General features: G+C 40.5%; 2 protein-coding genes across 6 annotated transcripts; both read left to right on the forward strand.

Annotated features, from left to right (window-relative positions):
* Positions 1 to 3,604: 3,604 nt before the first annotated feature.
* Positions 3,605 to 9,585, forward strand: LOC117468858 (arfaptin-2-like). 5 transcript variants are annotated; one of them, XM_034113202.1, is made up of 10 exons: positions 3,605 to 3,881; positions 4,000 to 4,108; positions 5,291 to 5,399; positions 5,668 to 5,730; positions 6,281 to 6,367; positions 6,503 to 6,606; positions 7,495 to 7,716; positions 7,798 to 7,955; positions 8,057 to 8,231; positions 9,053 to 9,585. In XM_034113202.1, exons 2-10 carry the CDS (start codon positions 4,010 to 4,012, stop codon positions 9,206 to 9,208), a joined length of 1,173 nt encoding a protein of 390 aa, XP_033969093.1. In that variant the 5' UTR covers positions 3,605 to 3,881; positions 4,000 to 4,009; the 3' UTR covers positions 9,209 to 9,585. The 5 variants fall into 5 exon arrangements, with proteins under 5 accessions (XP_033969093.1, XP_033969095.1, XP_033969096.1 ...); XM_034113204.1 differs by having other exon boundaries at positions 3,605 to 3,808; XM_034113205.1 differs by lacking the exon at positions 5,668 to 5,730.
* Positions 9,586 to 18,386: 8,801 nt separating this feature from the next.
* fhdc4 (FH2 domain containing 4) lies at positions 18,387 to 23,604 on the forward strand (the record flags this gene model as incomplete). Its single annotated transcript, XM_034113393.1, has 11 exons — positions 18,387 to 18,719; positions 19,625 to 19,686; positions 20,261 to 20,363; positions 20,484 to 20,569; positions 20,653 to 20,753; positions 20,858 to 20,928; positions 21,007 to 21,114; positions 21,234 to 21,304; positions 21,399 to 21,516; positions 21,605 to 21,769; positions 21,853 to 23,604. Coding segments are annotated over 11 exons (2,487 nt in total), but the record flags the coding sequence as incomplete, so codon positions are not given.
* Between the last annotated feature and the right edge of the window lie 579 nt (positions 23,605 to 24,183).

Genomic DNA, 24,183 nt, shown 5'->3' on the forward strand with positions numbered 1-24,183 from the left:
TTACTTTGAGACACCCACATTTCATTGCATTTCCATAGAGTTTTTCCACACTTGAAGACGCTGCATGATGACTTAGTGAACAAGAGCACAAAGCAGCAGCCTGAACAAATATGAATTTAAGAGGAAGAGTGTGGTTAACCAGAAGTCTTCTGGTTCATCAGCTGTTATGTTACAATACAAGTTTTAAATGTTTGCTCTATCTTTAGGAACCAGCACAGATAATATGTTTGACAGAGAAATAATTAAAGAACTCTATTTGTCATACAAAGTTGTTTTTTAGTAACCATACTTTGTCTTTAATTAGTTGGCCATTTGCAGTTGAAATAATTGACAGTTTGCCGAGGGAACTTCTGTAAAAAGATGCTTCATGGCTCAGAATCCTACCCTATCCTAATGTATCAATATTATAGCTGGTCATCTTTATAATATGTATTTAAAAGGAATTGTTTTGACTGAGTTGCATTTATATTGTATAAGTATATACAGTTATATTTAAGATGGAATTCTTATCTCTTCACATGGCAGTCCTTATTCGGGGTTTGAGAAAATGCCTGCTACTAAAATGAATGAGACTGCTAAATTGGAGACCTGCATCACAGAAAATTGCATGACAAAGTAAAGTGAGTAAACAGTATAAAGAAACTAAACAACTGCCCTTTCATGCGTATCCTGACCGCAGCCTCTGTGTGCCAACCAAAGGTAGCGTTCATGAAAACCCAATTAACTGCTTTAACACTTCAGTGAAAATGCCAACAAGCGCTTGTGGGATTTACGATTCTTAAATTGGCCCCTCATTTTATTTGCGGCCTCTGACTGGTTGTCCCTCTGATTATGCAGGTGACTTTAAGTGGAAACATCAGGACAATAGAATAGCATGTATTATCTGGGGGCATGGCTCTCACGCCATATAACCAAAGGTCGTTGTTCTCACCACCAACAAGGTGGTTTGTATCAAAGAGAAATCTGCCTTGAAAATAAATTCAAAAGAACGTGTTATCGCATTATCACACGAACAAAATAATGATCTTTGTTTTCTGAATTTCTTTTCAATTGATATCATGTTACTTTTCTCTATTTGTTTGCGACGTGATATCATCTTGACAGCTTTGTGTTTATACCTAATTGAAACCTCAAAAACGTAGAAGATAGCAGAGAAGAAAAATGGAACAAAGAGTCCGTCAATCAAAATGTATCTTTTCATTCGAAATGTGATCTACCATCTCAACCATGCATTATTTCCCACAGAAACATATCTGTACTGTTAATTATTTATTGAATAAAGGGAAAGCCTATAAATATGTATTGTTGTTCTCAAAGATGTGTTGTCTTCTCAGAGATTCTACTGTATGATTGATATTCACAGCATCCAAGGATCTATTATGAAGATGAATGGCTGTTTCTCTGAGAGCGTTGATTGAATTAATAACTGGGAAAAAGTTTGACAGATTTTTTGAAAAGCATTAAAGACACTATAAAAAATTACTTCCATATGCCTTGTTATGTGAAACTTGAGCACTGTTTGTAATTCCCATGGAGTAAAGATGCAGGCAGCACTGTTTAGCCCTGTTCTTCTGGATTCCTCTGTCTCACTCGGTACTCCTTGTTGCTGCTGCAGAGCACAGGGAACTGTGTGGAGAATATCTGACCTCCCAACATCTGGAAGATAGCTTAATGATCATTAAAAACAAGATATCCTAAATGACAGGGGGCAGGGTACACTGAGGTTTAGGTCTCCATCTATTTACATGCACTGGATTTGTGACATGCAAAGCAGATACTCAGAAGAGAACCCGCCTGAGACCTTTAACATTTAATTTGGTCTTGTTCTAAATGTATAGGCAAAACAAAACTGACATTCTCCTGTGTGAGGGTCTGGTGTCTTAACATTTATATTCAAAGTTAAAAGTATAAGAGAGCTTAAGAACAAGTATTAACCAACACAGCTGCACCTTAAAACATAAATCTGTTGACTGCCATGAATCTAAGTTGATGTGATGTGTATCACATTAACATCCTGAAACATGAGAGAATTTGTGATTAAAGCCTTCTTTAATAAGCCTAAAATACCTAATTGCAGCTTGCAATCTCGTGCAATGCTAGTAATTAACCACAGCACATAGTTTCCTTCACTTACACTCCAAAAGACAAAAACAACTGGTTTTAAAATTCTACTAACAGCAACAGCAGGCTGTTTGTGGCCCATGAATAATGTGCAGGTCAAAGGTACCGGAGCTAAAGGATATTGAGTTAGTCACTCTCTTCAAATGGTAAGTCAAAACAGATACAATTATTCACTGACCAAAATTTCACTAAAGTAGCAACAGCAACAGCCTCATTACCTTTACAATTTCTGTGACCTCAGTTCCTGTCCTCAATAAATGAAGGCATTGATTGACACAACTTGTATATTATGCCCCAAAGCACATTACTGTCTTGGGTTTGAATGTTGATACGAACAACTTAAGCCTTGTTTTTATGCTTTCTAAGTTGTCAGCAAACATCTTTGCACTGTTTGCCATTATAAAAAACACGATTCTAAACTTATATATCTCCATATTGTGTTTATTGGATGATTGACAATGAATGTCCTTGTTCAGCATAGTATTCTATGCATTTTAAAAAGAGGAACAAAAGCAGAACACATATCATGCCTGTCAAATAATCTTTGACATGTTGATTACGGGCAAACACATGACCTAAAATCACCCCTTGCTATCACACTGTCTTTGAACTTGTTGATGCAATAATCAAATTGAGTCATATGCGGATGATCAAAAATCCTGACAAAGGAAGAAGACGGGGATGATTAAGAAAAAGTAAGCAAGGGAAAATGTTTTCTCCAAATGACATGTTTGGAAAATATGTCACTTGCAGGAAATCATCACATCAGGGGCCATTTACTGTAATTAATGTGGGTGGGTGAGGGGCTGGTTCCCTGTTCAAACCTGGAGTAATCACAAAAACACTTCTACATTTGGAGACTGTGCATTTCCCTTGCATCCCTGATTGAAACAAATGAGGCAAATAATTGAAAGTGTGGTCAGTTTACTAGGGTGAGGTCTATCTCCAGGCCTTTCACATCTCACAACAGACGACTATATTTATACAATTCGATTTCGAGAGATATTGCAATCAATGTAACAGGCAGGACGAAACAACCTGCCTTATAATGACTAATAATCACAACATTAAAGGGGCCAACGCCTGGAGTTAGTAATGCAGAGCTCAGTGTATGTTTGACATGTCAGGTTTTCTTTCCACTAGTCAGTTAGCTATTAGTGACATCTTCCGGAGCAGCAGAACACTGCAGTTCAGGGATAAAGCTACGTCAGCACCGCACTACGTGGAAGATGGAGCGGGGGAGGAAGCTTGACGGTGATGCCACATTCAAGGTATTACCCTTCAAAATAATAGCATCCATTCACATTATACGCTTCCAGCCTCTCATTTATTAAAATAAAACGAACTCAAGAGTGAAGATCCTATGTTTTACTTGAAGTGCATTGATTTTAAACCCCTGCCATCTGACTTGCAATAGAATAAAAATCACACAGTATTTTATTTCGAAGTGCTACTAAAGCTGTTAGCTGGATGGATGCAGGGATTTTCTGGCTGAATTACATGAAAGCAGGCAGATAACGTGAACGTTGCAGGAAAAACAATGGATAACAATGGATGGATTTAGCTTTGAATTATAGCTAATACAACAACGGTGCTTTCCCGTTGAACATTTTGCTTTTCAAGTTTGCTTTAAGTGTGAATAACGGCTTTTTTCTCCTCGGAAGGCTGGACTTCAGGTTTTCGACTGGTGAGGAAGCTAGCTGTCAACTACTATAGCCACTTCAGCGCCGCTGAGATTAGCCAGCCACATTAGCATCAATGTAAGCAAAAACAAGAAGATACTTTATGTCAATGTGGACTTGAACGCTGTATGGTAGGCATGTTGTGAAACTGCAAACATAATATTATCTTTAAGTGTTACTGTGTGCTGTCTTGCAGAGATTAAAATATGGCAGACAGTATCATGAGCAAGGCTGCAACCATGGAGATCCCCATTAACAGCAATGGAGACACAGGGACTCTGCCAGAGGATGACAGCCTCGAGCAGGTCAGTCACATTTTCTCTCAAATCGCTGACAAGGTTTTTTAAATAAATCTGTTTTTTTGTGTTTTTTTGCTCAGATTGTTTGTTTCTCGGACCCTTTTCACGCGATACACATGACTACTGCTGTTTAGGCCAGCTGTTACACATCAAACAGGCCTGCAGATGTTTACAGGATCTGTAATGTTATACCACTGTCCCCATCAATACCTACATTATGAGAAATATGGGTTTAGAGCATGGATAGTGAGCACAAGGATGACATTTATTTATGAGCTTCAGCTTGCATGAAAAGCAATTCACGACTGTAATGTCAGATATAATGTCACATTCTTGTACAGGGATGAGAAAGCTGCAGTATCAGTTGTCCTATGAATAATATGTCTGTGTGAGGACAGTAGGGTCACCATACTGAATAATGAAAAGAGCATATAAGCTATTTCTGTGTGGTGACTGTGCAGGTTGACTCACTGTCAGTTGACAAAGTATGACTAATTCATTGATTTAATCGACAGATACATAAAACAGATTTTCTCCTTAAAGAAACTTGCAAAAGTAAAGCTTTAAACCGTGTGTTACCAGAAATGTGTTTATAATTGTTTGTGAATGAGTCATTTAGCATGAAAAGTTTTAAAACTAAAGAAAATAGATCTCAGTGGACAAAGGCCAGAACATACAGTTAGTCCACTAAGAGTGGGGTAGCCTTGGGCAAATAGCTTCTTTTTTTTTATTTGCACACAAATTCCTAGTTTGCACTATTCTTTTTTCATAGTATTATTATTCTTTATTTGGAATATATCATTATCAGAATCAGAAATCTTTTATTTGTCCCGCAACAGGGACATTTACATTATTACAACAGCAGATAGTGCAGATAGAGTGAGGCAAAAGTGCTAAGTATGAACACATTATTAATAACACAATAAGTAACAAACAAAATGATGGTATTGAGATTATATTGCACTTGCATGTATATTGTTAGTGCAATATAACCTCCTGCAATTTCACGTTATAGTAACGTATAGTGCATAGTACTGTATTGTACAACTACTGAGTTTTTCATGATACATTCTTTTTAAGTTGATAATGTCAAAAGATATAGTCACAGTTTCTAAACCATTACATTTGATAATATGTATTGCATTCTTAATCATATTAATTAACAATATTTTGTGGTGATCGCATCAGGACTTGCAGCAGGTGATGGTGTCTGGACCCAACCTGAATGAAACCAGCATTGTCTCAGGAGGTTATGGAGGACCTGCAGGGGGCATCATTCCTACCAGCAGCATCAAAGGTATTGTTCGGAAAAAAACTGCCATCCTTACAGGTTTCACTTTGTTGCATATTCTTACGAACATGGTTTGCTCTCCAAAGATGTCATTGATTTATCCACATCTACAGGCTGCACAGACTGCCATGCGCTGAGCAGGAGATTGTCGCAAACCTTAAGTCTCCTAAAGTGGTCGATACCTGACCCCCCTTTTCTCTCTTGTATTTTGATGTTTCACAAGAGTCTGACCTCTAGGCTCCAGGTTCACATTATAAACATCCATATCCCATAGGGCCAGCAGTACGCTTCAACCCTGAGTATGTGGACAGAAGAAGAGCCCCTGCTCCGGGACCAGGTGGCTGTGTATTCTGACAACCCTTTTTTGTTTTCAAAATTAACCTATCGGTTTGGCTCTGTATAAGAGGTTTTGATATTGCTTGACTGAGGATGTTATATGAAACCTTGCTTGTACCTCTTCAACTCACAGCTTCAGAAACAGAAAGTGTTTTGGCAGCTTCCAGGATTATGGGTGCACTAACCTGATACAGGGCTGTCACTTTAAATGTTGCATTGTTGTCTAATACGACTGTCCTCTTTTTCCTGTAAAATGCACTTTGGATGACAGTTTTTCATTGTTTGGTAGTTACCTCTCATCCCATGAAGTCCATTTTCATCTGTGAATAAACCCTTTCCTTCTGCATGAGAGACCGGCATGGTAGATTATTTCGAAATCCCTTTAACTCCAATTTATTATGTATCCTCCATCACAGAGCTTTACATTTTCTTTCAGTCTGCAAACTCTGCTGTTCAGCCGCATATCTTAATGCCAAACCTCTTTTTGACACATATTTCACTTCATGCCATCTTTTCATTCTCACTCTTTATCATCCCCATGCTCATTTCAGACATTCGCATGAAATCCAGGGGTGTTGGCTTGCCAAACAGCCAATCTGCAGCAACTCGACTTTCCCAACACACAGACCAGCATCCAGGTATCACCAGGCTCATCACCATGTCCACACTGTTCTCACTCATTGTCATAGTCCATGCTTTTCATTTATCCCCCCGCCTTTTAAACTTTGATGACATGCATTAGAGTCTTCATAGATTTTTGTTGTGTCTGTTAGGGTCGTCGAACAATAATACTGGTAATTCAACCGAAGAACTTTCTCGTGGTGTGGCAGTGGAGAAATTGGACAGTGTGAAGAAATGGGGCATAAATACATACAAGGTATTGTGTACTGTGTGTAGATTATTTTCTTTCAAAAGTTTCCACAAGCTCAAAAATATATATGCTTGCACTATTTATCATTCTTTGCAGAACCAACATACATTTGAGAATATAAGCATGTAAGAGAGTTTTAAAATACATTATGTGAAAATTGTAGGTATCCTTTGGTCCCAAGCTTAACCGTGTTGTTAATATATCAGTTTTATTATGCAATAATAAATACTAAATACTTTGATAATAGATTGACCTAATCCATTATCAAAGTATTTAGTGCTTTGGACTTACAAAACAAGACATTTCAATCACCTTGGATTTTGAGAACCTGGATTAGACATTGTTCACTATTTTCTGAGTTTAGGATTAATAGTTGAATCTATAAATGATCAAGATTAATCTATATTTAAAATAATTGTAAGTTGCAGCACTAGACCACCTTTTACATGTGTTTTTCAGTCATAATGACTTTGTACTACCTTAAAGGTAGGGTAGGTAAGAATGGAGAAACCAGCTCGAGTGCGCTAGAATTTGAAAGTACGCAGCCGGAAAAAATCTGCCCCTTCCTTCAGACTTCCTTACAGAGCCCCTCCTCCAACACACACGAACGCGCACATGACCAATGAGGGTACGAGATAAGTTTGTGCACGAGATGGAAGGCTGACAGGCAGGTAGGCCATCCAGTTATTTTAGCCGGGCCGGCTAAAATAATTGGTCGTGCTTTTTACAGCGCCATGGCTTCCACAGATGAATTGATGTATTTATTGTTAAAGCATTTCATGTATCGGGATGTTAAGAGCATTCCATGGAATATAACAAAAAGTGTTTCTGAAGTGAATTACCTACCCTACCTTTAATTTAATCTGCTTTTCTTTATGCATTTCCTCTTTGTAGTGTACAAAGCAGATGTTCTCAGAGAGGTTTGGCAGAGGTTCAAGAACAGTAGACCTGGAACTGGAAGCTCAGATTGACGTGTTGAGAGACACCAAGAGCAAGTATGAAACCATCCTAAGACTGACCACTGCACTCACCACTCATTTCCAAAGCATGGTGGAGACACAACAGGCGCTGGGAGACACCTTCGCCGACCTCAGCCAGAAGTCCCCAGAGTTGCAGGTACTGTTCAGTATTGCAAAAACTCCCAGTGTGATGTGAGAGGGAACTGAAGTTGACAGGTAAAATTGTGTTTCTCTGCAGGACGAGTTTGGGTATAATGCAGAAACACAAAAACTGCTGTGCAGAAATGGCGAGTCTCTCCTCAGTGCCATCAGCTTTTTTGTGTCCAGTATCGACACACTGGTCAACAAAACAATGGAGGACACTCTGCTGACCATTAAACTGTATGAGAATGCAAGGTAACAAAACCTGATAGGTGAAGAATATGATCTGAATACCTTTGTGGTTATCACCTGGAGAATGAGAGCCTGACAGCCTGAACTGGTTTTTTTCCGTGCAGACTTGAGTTTGATGCCTATCGTTCTGATATGGAAGAGCTGAGTTTGGGCCCCAGGGATGCAGCTGCCATGGTCCGCATAGAGATGGCTCAGCATGATTACCAGATCCACAGAGACAAATATGAAAGGCTGCGTAGTGATGTCACCATCAAGCTCAAATTCCTGGACGAAAACAAGGTTTGTGGTTTAAAGTCATTTCAAATGTCTGTAGTAGCTTAATACCTCCGGAAATCTGTTATTGTTATATCTGATCTCCACTGGATTAATGTCTCAGATGTCTGCAGTGATGTGTAGGTAAAGTATTCAGGACCCTATGACATCACTGTTGGGAGTGTCTGCAACATTTATGACCTCACCCAACCCTAACCATCAGTGATGCTGGGTGTGGTAAGAGCTCAAACAGGCTTAAAACTGTCAACCAGTGAAACTCCTCTCTTCAGTCCGATGATAGGTTACCTCTTTAAAAAGACTCACAATTACCTGTCATTCTGAATGTAGAATAAAATCAGTAGTTTGGTTAATCAAAACTATTATGCACTACAGCAGTGGTTTGAGGTTGAGTTGCCCCACTCAATCTCTGCCCATATGCATCTATTGACGCAGAACTGATCAACCAGAGGAAGCAGGCAGGCTTCTTCGTGCACAGACATGAGCATAATTATGCTGTTAATAATTACAATAAAAAGCAAATGTCTCAGTTTTGTCAAAATTGAAACTGAGACATTGTTTAAAATCTGAGACATTGTTTAAAATCAAACACTAATGTCTGATAGTTTTCATCAACTAAGTAAGAAAGAATTACATCAACATTTGTTTGTATTTGAAGCTTGGGAATACATAGAGGAATAATATGTGCAAGTTGCTTTCTGGTTGATTCCCTAGAATCTAAATAAACCGCTTGTAAATGTTATCTTAACAGATGTCCATGGGATGTACTCTTCCTCTAGAATTTAGAAACTGTTAGTAATGGCAACATTTCCCTCTTCTTTTTTCTTTAGGTTAAGGTTATGCACAAGCAGCTGCTTCTCTTCCACAATGCTATCTCAGCCTACTTTGCTGGCAACCAGGAGCAATTGGAACAAACTCTAATACAGTTCAATGTAAAGTTAAAGCCCCCGGGAACAGACAAGCCATCCTGGCTGGAGGAGCAGTAGACTGGGCTGGTTGAGGTGTACAGTGACAGCCGACGGCTGGTCAGGGAGGATCTTGACATTGGGGTTAGATGGGCAAGAATGAAATGCATAAATGAGTATGTTATAGGATCATTTGTGTTCAGTGATACAGCAAATGTAAGATTTTCTTTTGTAATGTTTTTAAGTATCACATATTACTTAGACAGTACAACTATTTTAGTTGTACTTTGATTTTTTTGTTAAGTCACAAATTACTTTTTGTTACTTTCTTATCCTTTAGGTAGCACAATCATGTATCACCTTTTTATGTATGTACAGTATAGTCTACTATTGTGGAAATACTCCTTGGCAGTTTTGCACATGCATTGTTTTGTTTTTGTATTATGTCAAAAGCGTTATCTTATATTTATATTTATATATATATATATATAAATATAAGATAACGCTTTTGACATAATACAAAAACAAAACAATATATATATATTCAGAGTATATCACATTGGAGGAACTCCACAAATCAGATAAGCTGGTGGGATGATATAAAAAATATTATGAAATATTCTATGCATGACTGAACCCTATTTTTTCAAATTTAGTTTCACAAATTTAAATCAGAGCCACCAGGATAATGCATAATTTTCAAAGTTATCCCACCACGCTTCTAATATCACCTTGTGGTTTACCTCCCTGAATGGTCAGTTTGCATAGAAGGGAAAATATAAATACACATAGAGTGATTCAAGTGATTTTCTTTAACCTAATATATAATCCATAGCTATTTTGATATCCTACATTTTGGGTAAGAGATGTGAATTCAGCACACTATCTGTCATGTTTACTCCAATGTTTATATATGGAAACAAGCCTCAATAGTTGTTACACTAAGTAACTCTACATGAATCCATACATCAGATGCTTCAATCAATACAACTTCTGAACAATCAATATGTCCTTGCAATCCAAGGTGCAATTTAAAAAAAAAAAGAGCCTTCAACACTCATTCTTGAAGTCTCAAATCCTTAAATTCATTTCAGTGTCTCTTAAAGGACCGAATGTATACGTACTGTACATTTCTTATTCTGTGTTATTTATTTACCAATTGTTTTGTGACACAACATTGTATGGTACGTGCATTTATTTTCATTCAGATGATTGTCTTTGTCTTGTTCTGCATTTCCAATAAAATCTGCTGGATGTTTTGTTTCACTTAACTGTGCTGTCGACACAGATCCTTCAATTTTATGTGGGAAGCTCTTAAAGATGATGTACAGAAAGCTCACAATATGTTATTGTATGGCAACATTAATGATGTACTCTCAATACAACCTGATATATCTTTAACATGCTTTTCATAATTTATTAATACATTTAAAAACTTCAGTTTCTAAACCAGTGATACCCATCAGATCCCTTGTATGCATTTACTGTATTCGACTGCTGTCCCAGCTAGCAGGGAACGTTCTCACAACTTTGGCTAACGTTACCTACAGGTTCTAATAATGTTTTAAAGAAAACGTTTTAATCTGATGTTCAAAGAACCTTTTGAGGATGTTTATCATTTTAAATAATGTTCCTATAAGGTTTAAGACATAACGTTTTAACTGCAACATGATGTTTTGAGGATGTTATTAAGGCCTGAGATGACAGAAAGTTTTTTATAAATTGTTCCTTTAATGTGATATGTTAACAAAGGTGGAAAGTTTTGCCTGCAACATTCTAAAGATGTTTTTTGGACGTTGTTGAGGTAACACATTACAGATGTTCTTTTATAACACATTACCTCAATGTTACATGATAACAAAAGAAGAATATTTTCAAAGCAACATTCAGAAAATGTTTTAAGGATGTTATGAGGCCTGAGATGACAGAAAGTTTTTTATAAAACGTTCCTTTAATGTGATATGTTTACAAAGGTGGAACGTTTTGCCTGCAACATTCTGAGGATGTTTTTTTGTTTGGCCTGAGATGACAGAACGTTTTTTATAGGTTTTCAGGAGGTTATTCTTTTTTTATAAAACGCTCCTGTGATGCGAAATATTAACACGGTCATTGTCAACGTCAGATTTATTTGTAGAGCGCTTTAAAAAATAAACCAGGTTTGTGCCAAAGTGCTTTACAACAAACAGAATTGAGCAGGAGTTGTCATAAAACACAAGTTGTTGCATTTGTTTGAAAAGGATGTTTTAAAAAATCTGATGTCACCACATTTTCCTTTTGAAAAAAACAGACAAGCACGTAATTCGTGATAAACTGTAAGCAGATATTGAATGTTTGCGGTGGCATGTGTGAGTTCCCAGCTAGACATTTTTGGTTCTAAAAACATTCTGAGAATGTTACCATTCATTGTTCGAGGAATGTTTTCAGCAGGAAGTTTTATTTTGGTTCCCAGAATGTTCTTCTGAAAGGTAGGATAACGTTCTCTAAAAACATTCTTAAAATGTTTGGTGATAACCTTCTTAAGATGTTTTTGATAACATTGTTAGAACATTATGCCCTACTATTCTTAAAATGTTTTCAGCTGCAAGTGCTTTTGTTGTTTATGCACATGTCTCTATTGTCATATTGATAGAATAACACTTAGAAAACCAAATAGGTTTATTTTAAAAGCCACTTTTAGTCGCCAGGAGTATCGCCGATTAACGTTGGTACTCTCCTCTGGCAGCCAAGTTGGTGCATTTGCATAATGGCTGTATGAGCGTATTGAGACAATGAATAGGACGTATAAAAACGAATTTGCATGCCAATATTCACTCACATGCACTTATAATCACACTAAGGTATGTGGGCCCACAGTATTCATATGTGTAAAATATCAGAAAATAATCACATTTTTTTTCTGACTATAAAGGTTGTGCCTCTCATGTAGGTTCTAACTGTTAAGGCCGCTACACACCCACCTGAGACCAAAGAAGGCGTACCGAAGGCGTCCCGATTTTTACGTCAGCTACGTCGCCTGCGTCGGCTACGCCGCCCGCCTACGCCGCCCGCCTACGAACACACCGCAAATACTTCAGTCGACGAGTGGCAATAACTGTCCTTACCAGCAGGCAGCGGTAGTGTGAACAACCAATCAGAGTGATTGCTTGGGCCGACTTTCTCTGACCTCGCGCGGGAGGTGTGAAAATGGCTATCTGGCTGTGTGTGGTTTGTGAGGGCTGCGTATAAACAGTGTCCGCTGTTTATGCATAGTGGATGGAAATCGTAATTGCATCCTTTAGATTTGAAACCGATAGACATATAGAAGAACGATAGTTAGTACCGGAGTACCGCCAGAGGCGGCGCTTTAAGCACTGGATATGTCCATCGCGCGCACGCGCAGGTCGAGTACCAATACCAACAAAGTCACCTGTGACCCCATGTGACACAGAGCTATATCTGCCGGTGTCGTCAGAGGATCTGTTCCCAGAATCTTCTTGTGAGAACACAAGGATTCTGAGTGACAGGATACTCTGGCGGTCATCTGGGATTCATAGAACCGTAGTTACAGTCGTAACTATCGTTCTATTTCATCCCTACTGACCACCAGAGGCAGTGTTTTAAGCACTGGATGACTTATACCAACAATGTCATGAATAATCCAAGCACTTACTAACTGGAAGCAGCGGAGCTCGGCAATAGGACCACGCCCCAAAGGATGGGGAGTGGCGACATTAATCCGATAAAACCTGGAGAATGTGCCAGACGGCGCCGCGGCGCAGAATGTCTCCAGGGGCACGGTCACCCCTCTCAGGGCAGCCCAAGATGTTGAGATGCTCCTTGTAGAGTGGCATCTCACCCCTGATGGCAGGGGGCGGCCACTGGCCCCATAGGCATGTGAGATGGTATTGACAACTCAGTGGGACAGCCGCTGTTTAGAGAGAGCACAACCTTTTTTAGTGCTGCCATGGCAAACGAAGAGCTGCTCCGACTGCCGTATACAGGCAGTAGCATCAATATACGCCCTTAGGGGACGCACAGGGCACAGCAACTCAGACGTGCCGCTCTACTGTAGAATGTCAAAGCGTGCCAGCTGGATAGGCTGATTGAAGTGGGTTTGTGGAAGCACCTTGGGCAGGAACGCCACATTTGGCCAGAGGGCAACACCTAAGCCATCGGAGTTCCACCTCAGGCATGTATCGCTCACAGAGAGGGCATGTAACTCCCCAACTCGCTTCCCTGAGGTTATGGCAAGCAGAAATGCTGCCTTCATGGACAGCCACTTAAGCCCCACCTGGGCCAGGGGCTCGAAGGGAGGAGATGATAGGGCATCCAGCACCAGGGGCAGGTCCCAAGCCGGGGCCCTCGGGGTGCTAGGGGGACGCTGCCATAAAGCCCCTCTCAGGAAGAGGGACACCAACCTGTGGCACCCCACCGTGGCGCCGTCGACTCCAACATGTCGGGAAGAAATAGCAGCCACATAAACCCTCAAAGTGGAATGAGAACGTCCACTATCTAGAAGGGACTGCAGAAACTCCAAAATGGTGGCCACAGAGCAATGCCCCGGATTCTCGGCCTTACCTACACACCAGCGGGAGAACAGCTTCCATTTGCACTCGTACTGCGAGTGGCTGGTGCTCTGGCATTCAGGATAGTTTCCCTGACAGATGCCGTAAAATCACTCAACAGTGGGTTGGGCCCCGCAGAGGCCAAGCCCAGAGCTGAAGACGATGAGGGTCGGGATGCCAGACCTGACCCCTGAGCTGTGACAGAAGGTTCTTCCTGTCGGGGAGACGCCATGGTGGGCTGCAACAGAGGCTGCGCAGCAGTGGGAACCAAACCCTCCCCGGCCAGAGAGGGGCAACCAGAAGGAGCCTGTGCCCCCGTGTAAGGACCCTCTGAAGCGTCTGCAAAATCAGAGGCAGCGGCGGGAAGGCATATAGGAGACTGTCTGGCCAATCGTGCGCCAGAGCATCCTGCCCCATCGGGCTCCATCGCAGCACCTTCAGGAATCTGTTGATTCCTCTGAGGTCCAAGATCGGACGAAATCCGCCGACTTTCTTGCTCACGAGAAAGTACACTGAGTAGAACCCCCCGGGCTGAAGCAGATGGTCTACTGGCTCGATTGCAGGACAGACAACTCTTGGGCCAGAGCTAAGGCCTTCGCCAGATTGCTGACAACTGTCAGAATCAGGGAGGCGATGGCAGGCTCAATGGATGGCATGCGACCCAGCCCCACCTTCGCCGGATCCTGCATGGCACGCAGCCAGCTGTATGCAGAGAATCCCTTAGTTCAAGCCGAACGCTGTAGGCTACAACATGTAGCCACGGTACTCGCGCAGCGAGAAGATAAAAGGAACAGATCCTCTGACGACACCGGCAGATATAGCCCGGTGTCACGTGGGGTCACAGGTGACTTTGTTGGTATTGGTACTCGACCTGCGCATGTGCGCGATGGACATATCCAGTGCTTAAAGCACCGCCTCTGGCGGTCAGAAGGGATGAAATAGAACGGACCGACTGTCACTGCCCGTCCCTGAAACCCCTGTTAGTGTTTGTATGTGTTTGTTTCTACTGTCTGCCTGCTGGTCTGCTCTACACGGCTGGGAGCAATCTCCAATCAACCACACCTGCAACCTGCTCATCGGCGACACTATTAAAGCCTGCAGCCTGCACTCATTCCCTGCCGGATTGTTGCCGTGAACGGTTTGTTGCGTGCCGCTCTAGCTTTTTGCCAGCAGATTAGCTGACAACTTTGCCTGCTTTTGCCTCACACTCATTTTTGTGTCTCTCCCAGGAGGAATCCAAGGCCTGCCACACTCCCAAGACCAGCCATGCCTCTCCACCCTGGAACCACTGTTTCTCACTGCCGCCATAACCAACCTCCACTCCTAGCTCCCCTTTTCTAATAAACAAATGTTACGCTGATTATGGTTCCCCCCAGTACATGTGACACCGACAGTGACTTGTAATAGCTGCACGTTATCCTGGCAACATAAAAAAATCTAACTTGCAGCTGAAAACGTTTTAAGAATAGTAGGGCATAATGTTCTAACAATGTTATCAAAAACATTTAAAAAAGGTTATTACCAAGCATTTTAAGAATGTTTTTAGAGAACGTTATCCTAGCTTTCAGAAGAACATTCTGGGAACCAAAATAAAACTTCCGACTGAAAACGTTTTAAGAATAGTAGGGCATAATGTTTGAACAATGTTATCAAAAACATTTGAAGAAGGTCATCACCAAACATTTTAAGAATGTTTTTAGAGAACGTTATCCTACCTTTCAGAAGAACATTCTGGGAACCAAACTAAAACTTCCCGCTGAAAACATTCCTAGAACAATAAATGGTAACATTCTCAGAATGTTTTTAGAACCAAAAATGTCTAGCTGGGGTGTGTCTTCAGCTTCAATTTCAGTCGTTGTATTCACTCAATTATCATGCGTGGTTCCATTAATTTCATAGATGACATTACCACGAATCGGAATTCTGAAAATGTCTGAAACCACATATGTTCTAGGCTGGGTATACAAGCTTCAGTATCTCTCGGAGTACTGAACAATAAGTATTTTAGTCAGATGTAGTGTTATGCTGTACAGTAGGTGCACTGTAGCCAACGTTGACTTGAGGGGTGTTGATTAAGACTTGTGTTGACTCATGCCTTTTATAACATCAGTAGCTTAATCAAGCAGCTGTGTTCGTTGTGTACACTAGGTGTGTGTAATTGGTATAATCTTCCACATGGCAATACAAACAAGTTATTATGATAATTTCATTTTCCAGCTTCTTTCCCAATGATTATTATTAAAAGTCATGAATTTATTAATTTTTGTTACCCTGTAAAGTATGCCGCCAAGAATATTAACATGCCCAGACACTTATTGGTCAAATTCACTTTGCATTCAAGACTCTTTTACAAGGAAGATGAAAATTACATTACCCATGAAGAAAAATGTGCAGTGGCTTTGGTTATATTTACATTGTAATTTTGTAAAGGAGTGCAGAGGAGCTATTTCATATATTAAAAGCATCATGTTCAAATAAGGGATCTTAACCCTCCTGTTGTGTTCGTTTCCCCCCCCCTTACTTTGGTGTTTGCGGTCAAATTTGACCGGTCCTGTTTTGACTGCTATTACATTAACGCAAACACCATTAATCATCCCCAAATTTCATTTAACACCCTTTCAAACTATAAATATTGTATCAGACTACTGGTATACATGAAAAACTGCAGTAAATATACAAAGAATAGACACTGAACATGTATTGCGTGTGCCATGTGTGATCCATGTGGGGGGATAGGCACATAAGAGCGGGAAATGTATCAAATTGTTCTGTGTGTATGTGTGTGTGTTTGTTTGTGTGTGCCAGCTGTGATTCACATGGGGGGATGGGCACATAAGGGGGGGAAACGCGTGTGTGTGTGTGTGTGTGTGTGTGTGTGTGTGTGTGTGTGTGTGGGTGTGTGTGTGTGTGTGTTTGTGTGTGTGTGCGTGTGTTTGTGTGTGTTTGTGTGTGTGTTTTATCTGGGACCGGGAACACCATGGGTGTTACAAAGTTGACTAAATCATCCAAAATTCAATAAAAGTGGTGATCAGCTATTTTATATGTTCAAATGTCTACTGTGAAGGATATCATAAAGCCTTAATGCAATCAAATGTAAAACAAAAAAGTTATGATTGATGAAAGTAGTAAATCGGTCAGATTTGACCCGAAAAACAACAGGAGGGTTAACACACGTTTAAAAGTCACTATTTAGAATGTCTACAATTGGATACAAAATCCATTCCTTTCCTTTTGGTGTAGCCTATTTCAGATGAGGAATCCAGTTGAAACAGTGTATTGAGTTTCTCTCAGACAGCTGAGAACCACCTCATTAGCATACAAATGCATCTGGGTATTACAGCTATCATTCTAAGGGCTAATCATTTCTGGGACAGAGTTGAAGTGCTCATAGCTATTTGACTATACTAAAGGCCAGCCTGATCACAACCCCACATTCCATCACATGACTGAGTGAGCTGGTACTAAAGCTTAATGTTTAACCAAAGTATGTTGTTTAACCCATTTATTCATTCACTTCAATACAAAATTACACCAGGCAGCTCTAAAACAGAGGGATTGTGTGTTCTTAGCATTACAAAAAAAAAATCTTACTGCTACATGAATAAGCCTGGTTGGTCTTCTACAAACACCCTGAAGAAATCAATATTCCGTCTCAATCAATGAGGACGTTGATCACTGTGGAAGAGTCTTTTAGGCAGACTGCTCACATGAGTTCCTGACAGCTAGACAGAAAACAGAGTTGCCTCAAACTCCAGCCAACAAGCCAAATACCTTCAGTATAATTCCCAGAGTTCCTCCTACGGGAAGGTGTGGGCTGCCATGGACACAGTGAGTTACCTGGGCGTGTCGAGTGCACGCAGACTGGAGTTTCGACACTTCTCTCGCGCTAGCCAGGTTGTTGTCACTCTACTTTTGATGGTGAAGTTTTAACAAGAACACGGAGGACTAACAAAAAGAAAGCGACACAAATGAGGATAATGGGGCATCAGCTGATCCAAGAGCAAACGTAAGTTGCCTTTTTACTTCCTGATTATGTTAGTAGCCTATTATTAAGAAACATTGTAATGGATTTTTTGGATAGATAATGTTAGTTGCACTCAGAAAAAACACCAGGCCTTTTTTTTATTTAGGATAACGTATGGTTTAATTCCCATGCCAATTAAACATCGAAAGCTCAGTCAACTGGACTGAATTTAACATACAATTAACAATAGTTGTTTATTTACCTCCTAAAGTGTTACTAATAATTCCATACAAACGTGACTATTGTGATAGATTTGGAGTAACAGCTGCAATATCATTTCAAAGTATATAATAATGCTTTTCATATGTTTTGCCAACCAAGCACAATGGTCATTTAGTTTATGTACTTTGGAGAAGAAAATGCTTTATCCCTGGCATATTTATTTTGTTGCCATAGAGACTTCTTTAATCTGTCCCTATCCTATTATGTTTCTCTCACTGTAAATGCATCATCATAATTGACAACAATTTGGACAAGTCCCTGCAGCACATTGGCTGCAGAATAATTTCTATAAAGACAGCCACTCAGTAATTAATTTGTTCCTGTACATTTTGTTATAGGCTCTAATCTCGCCTATATGTGTGACTTAGATCATGACTGCACCCCAAACCGACTGAGAGATCCTTGACCAAAGATGCAACCAGGAGGTCCACCCGCTCCACCACCACCACCGCCACCACCGCCACCACCGCCACCACCGCCACCACCGCCACCACCACCACCACCTCCACCTCCTCCACCTCCAGGCTTTGGCCTCCCCCCATCACTACATGGCTTTGGCCTTAATGCCAAGGGAGCACACCGGCGCTCCAGGATGCGCAATTTCAACTGGGAAACCCTCCCCAAACACAGTGTGGAAGGAAAACACAACATCTGGACAGCAGATAAGACTGATGGGGAATATGAGCTGGACACTGAACACATGGAGGAGCTGTTCAGCCGCAAGCAGGACCAGCAACAAGTGAAGGCCCTGAACCGCCAGAGCCTGAGGGGCCTGCCAAATTCTGCCTCAGGAGGGGTAATGGTGAGTTCTCTAAACACAGAAAACAGGGGGTACATTTTGATTAATCAGTTGCCCCCAAGAGTCAACCCCAAGACTGTAAAGCTATAGATTGAAATGTTTGCTATTTTTTGCTCAGTGTAATTCTGAGATATGGAGACAACTTGATTGACCTGGATTTATTTTTTGTTTTCTTTGCATGCAGTTTAGAGCTAAAACATAAGACCAGTACAGCTGCACACTCTCCATTTTATGTTGATGTCCTCTGCTAAGCTTCTTCTCCATGCGACAGGAATTGGAACATACAGTAGTGACATTTTTGACACTTCACTTTTTAAAATCTTCTCCTTTTAAGAGTACAAAAACAAAGTATTTTTAGATTGAATTGCAAAAGAGTATTAAGTAATATAATGTGTTGTGTGTTTTGATGTGGAATCACTCAATACAAGGGTGGAGTTTCACCATTCTTCATATCTGTTTGCTAAAGGAAGGTATAAATGTTTCATCCAACAGCTCTATTCTGTTTAGTAACCTCGTGCTCTGTGTTTGAGCTTCTGGAAATAATATGTATTGCCATTCAGTTAAAGTCTTAAACCAAAACATATTCATTTATAACCTCTATTTATGTTTTAGAACAAACATGGCTGTTTGTCTGACAAAGTAGATTCAAATATGTTACTAAACCTTAACTTTGACCTATGTCCCATTATCCAAGAGAGACACTGAGAATATGTATCACTGATGCAAAATGGTATATTTGCTCTGATTGTGCAATACAATCCACTCAAAGAATCCTTAACCTTTGGAATCAACTATCTGTTGACTAAGGGTATCTGTGATAAAAAAAAGACTCTGCTCAAGCCAATAGTGAAATATCTTAGCGACTGACAAGCTGATTTATCCAGGTTTGTGTCTGTATCCATTCCCAGGTTTCCATCCTCTGCTCCAAGAGAAGCATGAACATTGGAATTTTCCTGAAGCAATTCAAGCGGTGAGTCAGTGTTACTACTCATAAGGTGTGATGGGTTTTTGCACAATAAACTTGTCATGTCCCAATGTTCAACAACACAGGATGAGGCATAGAGAGTCTGCAACATACTCACAAGCCTTACACATTCTGACATGTCCTGGCAAGCCTGATCTAGACTGTTCTACAGCTCCAACAGGTTACCTCCCGGGTAATCCACAGATCAATTACTAGGAGGTATTATGAATGTATTGCCTAAGGTTATTTGGCATACACAACAAATCTAGCAGGAAGTGGAAACAATACCATACAACTTTTAATGATGCTTTTTTATTTTTCTCTGTTACAAATATGTTTCTTGTAAAAGCATATTCCATAATTCCTATGTCCTATGCAGCACATGTTTTTCTGAGGATTGACATCATGAGGTTTGCTATTCCGCAAAGCTATTTGAGCATGTAGGGGCTTGTTGAAGTCAGCTGCAAAACAGCAGCAAAGTGTGGTATAAACTTAGACACATATAATAAGTCCTAACCATAAACAAACAATCATAATTTCTGAGTCTGAACCTTATGTGTCTTTCCATCTTACTCCACAGGACTGTAAAAGACATGATTGAAGAAATTAAATCAGGAAGTAGTCTCACTTTTGGTCCTGGAAAACTGAAGGAGCTCTGCAAGCTGCTGCCAGATGAAGGGGAGGTACTTGTGACAGCTGCTTTTACTTTTGTCATGTTTGTAATGCGTTTTGTTGATTTAACAACTTTGTAGCTGTTAGAAAACAAGCTGGTTTTAAGTTTTGTGCTTGCCTTGTTTTTGCAGAAGAAGCAGCTGGTCGGCTTTAAAGGTGACCCCTCTGCTCTCCCTGACGCAGATCTGCTAATGCTAATGCTAGTCAAGATTCCCAGGTGAGCTACCTGCATGTCATCCCATGTATTGCGTGTTACATTTCAATAGTACTTCACTTATGATGGAAACCTTGTGTCTGTAGCTATGAAGAGCGTCTCAGCAGCTTGGTGCTCAAAGAGGAACTTTTCCCCCTCATAGATGAAATGAAAAACTTCATCAGCACTTTGACAGCAGCTGGAAATGGTATCATTGTCTTCCTGGATCTTTTATAAATAAGGCTGATATCAGATTTTAGACAGAAAGAGTTGTAATCCCATTTAGACATCACTATGTGTGTCTTCTTTTAGAGCTCTTGGAGTCGGAAAACCTCCATTCCGTCATTCGCCTGGTGCTGAAGACTGGAAATTACATGAATGCTGTGAGTGTATAATAAAGTGCAGTCTCTTATGTCTTTTGTTTGTGTTTGTGCATCTATAATTGATTTGTTTGTTCACAGGGTGGCTATGCAGGCAGTGCCATTGGATTCCGAATGGCTTCTTTGTTGAAGTTAGCAGACACTAAAGCAAACAAACCAGGAATGAATCTTATGCATTATGTAGTGATAGTAAGTACCCAAGTACTTTAATTTGTTTGCAATGTAGAGTCAGTTTTACTAATCTGGTGATATTTTTGTTACATTTGAATTTGATCCATGTTTGATCCATGTTTTTGTATTAAACACAGCAAGCCCAGAAGTCAGACGGGGACCTGCTTAATTTTGCAGACCAACTCACACACATTGAAGCTGCATCAAGGTAAACAATCTTACTAACAGACGTTCAGCATTTTCAACCCTTTTTTTTTATTTGCTGTATCATCAGAGTGTATATATATATTTTTTTATCTTAGACTGAATAAAGGTGAAATAGAAGCAGAGTATGAAAAACAGGTAAAAAGAGTGCAAGATGCCAAAGCGGACACCCTGAAGCAAGAAGACCTAAAAGCTCAGATGGGTGATTTTCTAAAGGTGAGGAAGCCTTGTTGAGGAATGTGGCCAGGTTTGTCGAAGTTCAGTGGTGATAACATGTTCTAATGTTTTTATATTTATCATTTAGGGGGCTGAGGTCTGCTTAGCTGAAATGGAGACCGACCTTCAGGAACTACAGTCAGTGAGTGACTCTGTGGCGGACTACTTCTGTGAAAACCCAGAGAAGTTCAAACTGGAGGAGTGTTGCTCCATTTTCCACTCCTTTTGTGAGAAATTCATGCGGGCCATGCAGGTAAGCCTGTGTATTGGCATGTTTTCTTCAGCTGAATTATAAAAACAAATCTGCTTGATTATTAACTTTGTAATTATCTGCAGGAAAATAAGGCTCGAGAGGGGGCAGAGGTGAAGCGGCGACACAGAGAAAGATTGCAGAATGCTGTCAAACGAAGGTCAACAGCTACCTGCTCCACTAGAGACAAAGAAATGGAAGGAATTCAATTGCAATCTGTCCTACAAAACTTTCTCACCAGTCGTGTCTCTCGGAGGAGACTCGGGAGACCCTCATCTGCTTATGGAAGCCCGAAGAGCAGCAGTCCTAACGATGGGAGTCTATCTGAAATTAACCCTCAGGCAAACCTCCCCACTGGCATTCAAAAAAGAATAGGCTCTGTTAAAGCTACGGACATGGGCAGAAAAGAGTGGAGTTCAGCAGTTGAACTCTCAGAGAACCCTCCACAAAAGAAAACTCCAACCAATAGCGAGGACAACAAGGCAAAAGGCGACATTTCTAATGAACAAGAGGTGAACACTTTGAGCAAAGAAGACTCCAGAGGTCTCACACAGCCAGCCAGCAGGACCACCAGCGTTTCCTCCTCAGGCAGACTTTTCTCCACCACCACTGATGACAGTGAGGAAGACCTACAAGATAATAACGAAGAGGAGGCCCAAAGATTGCGGGACGCATCTAAAAAGGTTTTGCGCTTTCAGAAAAGCCGTAGCAGTGTCTCATCCGATTCTTTTGAAAATCTGAAATCTCCTGGTCCAAAAGGCACATTGCCTCGTCAACGCACCTTTGATGAGGACGCAGACAGGCATCCTGGAGACCCCACCAATGAGGATTTAGTTAGACTTTTGCTAAATCCTCAGTCTTTCACAAAATGTGACCTTGGCCGACGCCATACTCTACCTTCTAAAGTTCCTAAAACTGAGGAAGAGGAAGATAAACTGTGTCCCAAGCCTCCAGCAAGATCTCCTTCTTCTGCAAGAGAAAAAGGGACACTGCCAGCAGAAGGGTCTGAACAAAATCCTTCAAATCAAGTGTTTGACTTTCCCAACTTATCTCAGAGCTTTAAGAACTCTGGTTCTAAAGACCAGCATTCTCCGTCAGCAGAAAAGAAAAGCAAGCTAAATGTTTCTGTAACCCATGTTCCAGATGCTGGACATGAGGAGCAAATCAAAGTGGACAAATCAATGGAGCCGTCAGGGAACCCCTTGCAGAGAAATAGTGAAACCCCCACTAACAGTGCATGGACAAAGACTGAAAACTCTGGACTATTTTTTAGCTTTTTAAAACGCCTTGGAGATATAAGCAAACTGCAGACTAGCAAGGAAACTGTCCATAAGGGCAATGATTCTAGTGTATAGGCATTGAGATGTATCAAACGTAAGGTCAGGAAAACACAAGTAGCCTTAGTGTAACTTTAATTACCTCATCATGGTGATTGTGTTATATTTAATGTTAATGTTGTGAATCGATAATGAGGTTTTTAAAGAGACAGAGAGATGTTTCTATGAAAGTGGTTGGATAAGTGGGAGTAGAGGATGTTTTTGTTGAGGAAAGGCAATTGGCATGTTGTACCACTAGATGGCAGAAAGTGACAGTAACATGGGACATTGTTGCTAAGGAAATAAGGGTGTTGTTGATTTCCAGGCAATCTGTACATTGTAACAAAAGAATGATTGGCACACTGTAAACCATTTCCCTATTTTGTATCAATAATATGAACATTAGATTGACAGTAAGGTGTTGTCCTTATCAGTTGGATAAATGGGAGAATATTTAAAGTGTGTGTGTGTGTGTGTGTGTGTGTGTGTGTGTGTGTGTGTGTGTGTGTGTGTGTGTGTGTGTGTGTGTGTGTGTGTGTGTGTGTGTGTGTGTGTGTGTGTGTGTGTGTGTGTGTGTGTGTGTGTGTGTGTGTGGTGTGTGTGTGTGTGTGTGTGTGTGTGTGTGTGCTTTGTCTGGATTACAATCTAAAACCTTGCAGTATGCATTGAGAAAGTTTGTGGACGTTTAGTGAGGGAGCATAAAGAAATGTGACTGTTTGTACAATCTTGGCTTGATTCTTATTTTTGATATTTTGATACATTACTTCTTGTACTGCATGCTTGAATTCAATACTGTTTTTCAGTTTTGCAATCATTCAATTATTTTCTTTTTGCCTTTTTGTTTTCCTTCTCTGTTGCTGTCACATAATCACATCAAAAATGCAGAAGGTTGAGGATGCTTTCAGGGTCATACACAATTTAACCATTGTTTTGAGCTTAAATGGGTCAGTGTTACATAGGCAACCTGTATGTATGCAGCGCTGTACCATGGACTGTCAGTGGCAAAGTGAAGGGTGCTGATCTCAAATTAACTTGAGAACAGATTACTGTGGTTGAAGGGCCAACACCCGGTTGCTTATTATGAAGGAAGGGAATCAGCCT

The sequence above is a fragment of the Trematomus bernacchii genome, unplaced genomic scaffold (assembly GCF_902827165.1).
Source record: "Trematomus bernacchii unplaced genomic scaffold, fTreBer1.1, whole genome shotgun sequence".
NCBI classification, from domain to species: domain Eukaryota; kingdom Metazoa; phylum Chordata; class Actinopteri; order Perciformes; family Nototheniidae; genus Trematomus; species Trematomus bernacchii.

What these genes read in the sequence shown, in the direction of transcription:
- LOC117468858 (XM_034113202.1), top strand. Translation starts at nt 4,010, where the DNA reads ATGGCAGACAGTATCATGAGCAAGGCTGCAACCATGGAGATCCCCATT. An exon ending in GGGGCATAAATACATACAAG is followed by an intron (nt 6,607 to 7,494) that starts GTATTGTGTACT and finishes TCCTCTTTGTAG; the next exon opens with TGTACAAAGCAGATGTTCTC. An exon ending in AATTCCTGGACGAAAACAAG is followed by an intron (nt 8,232 to 9,052) that starts GTTTGTGGTTTA and finishes TTTTTTCTTTAG; the next exon opens with GTTAAGGTTATGCACAAGCA.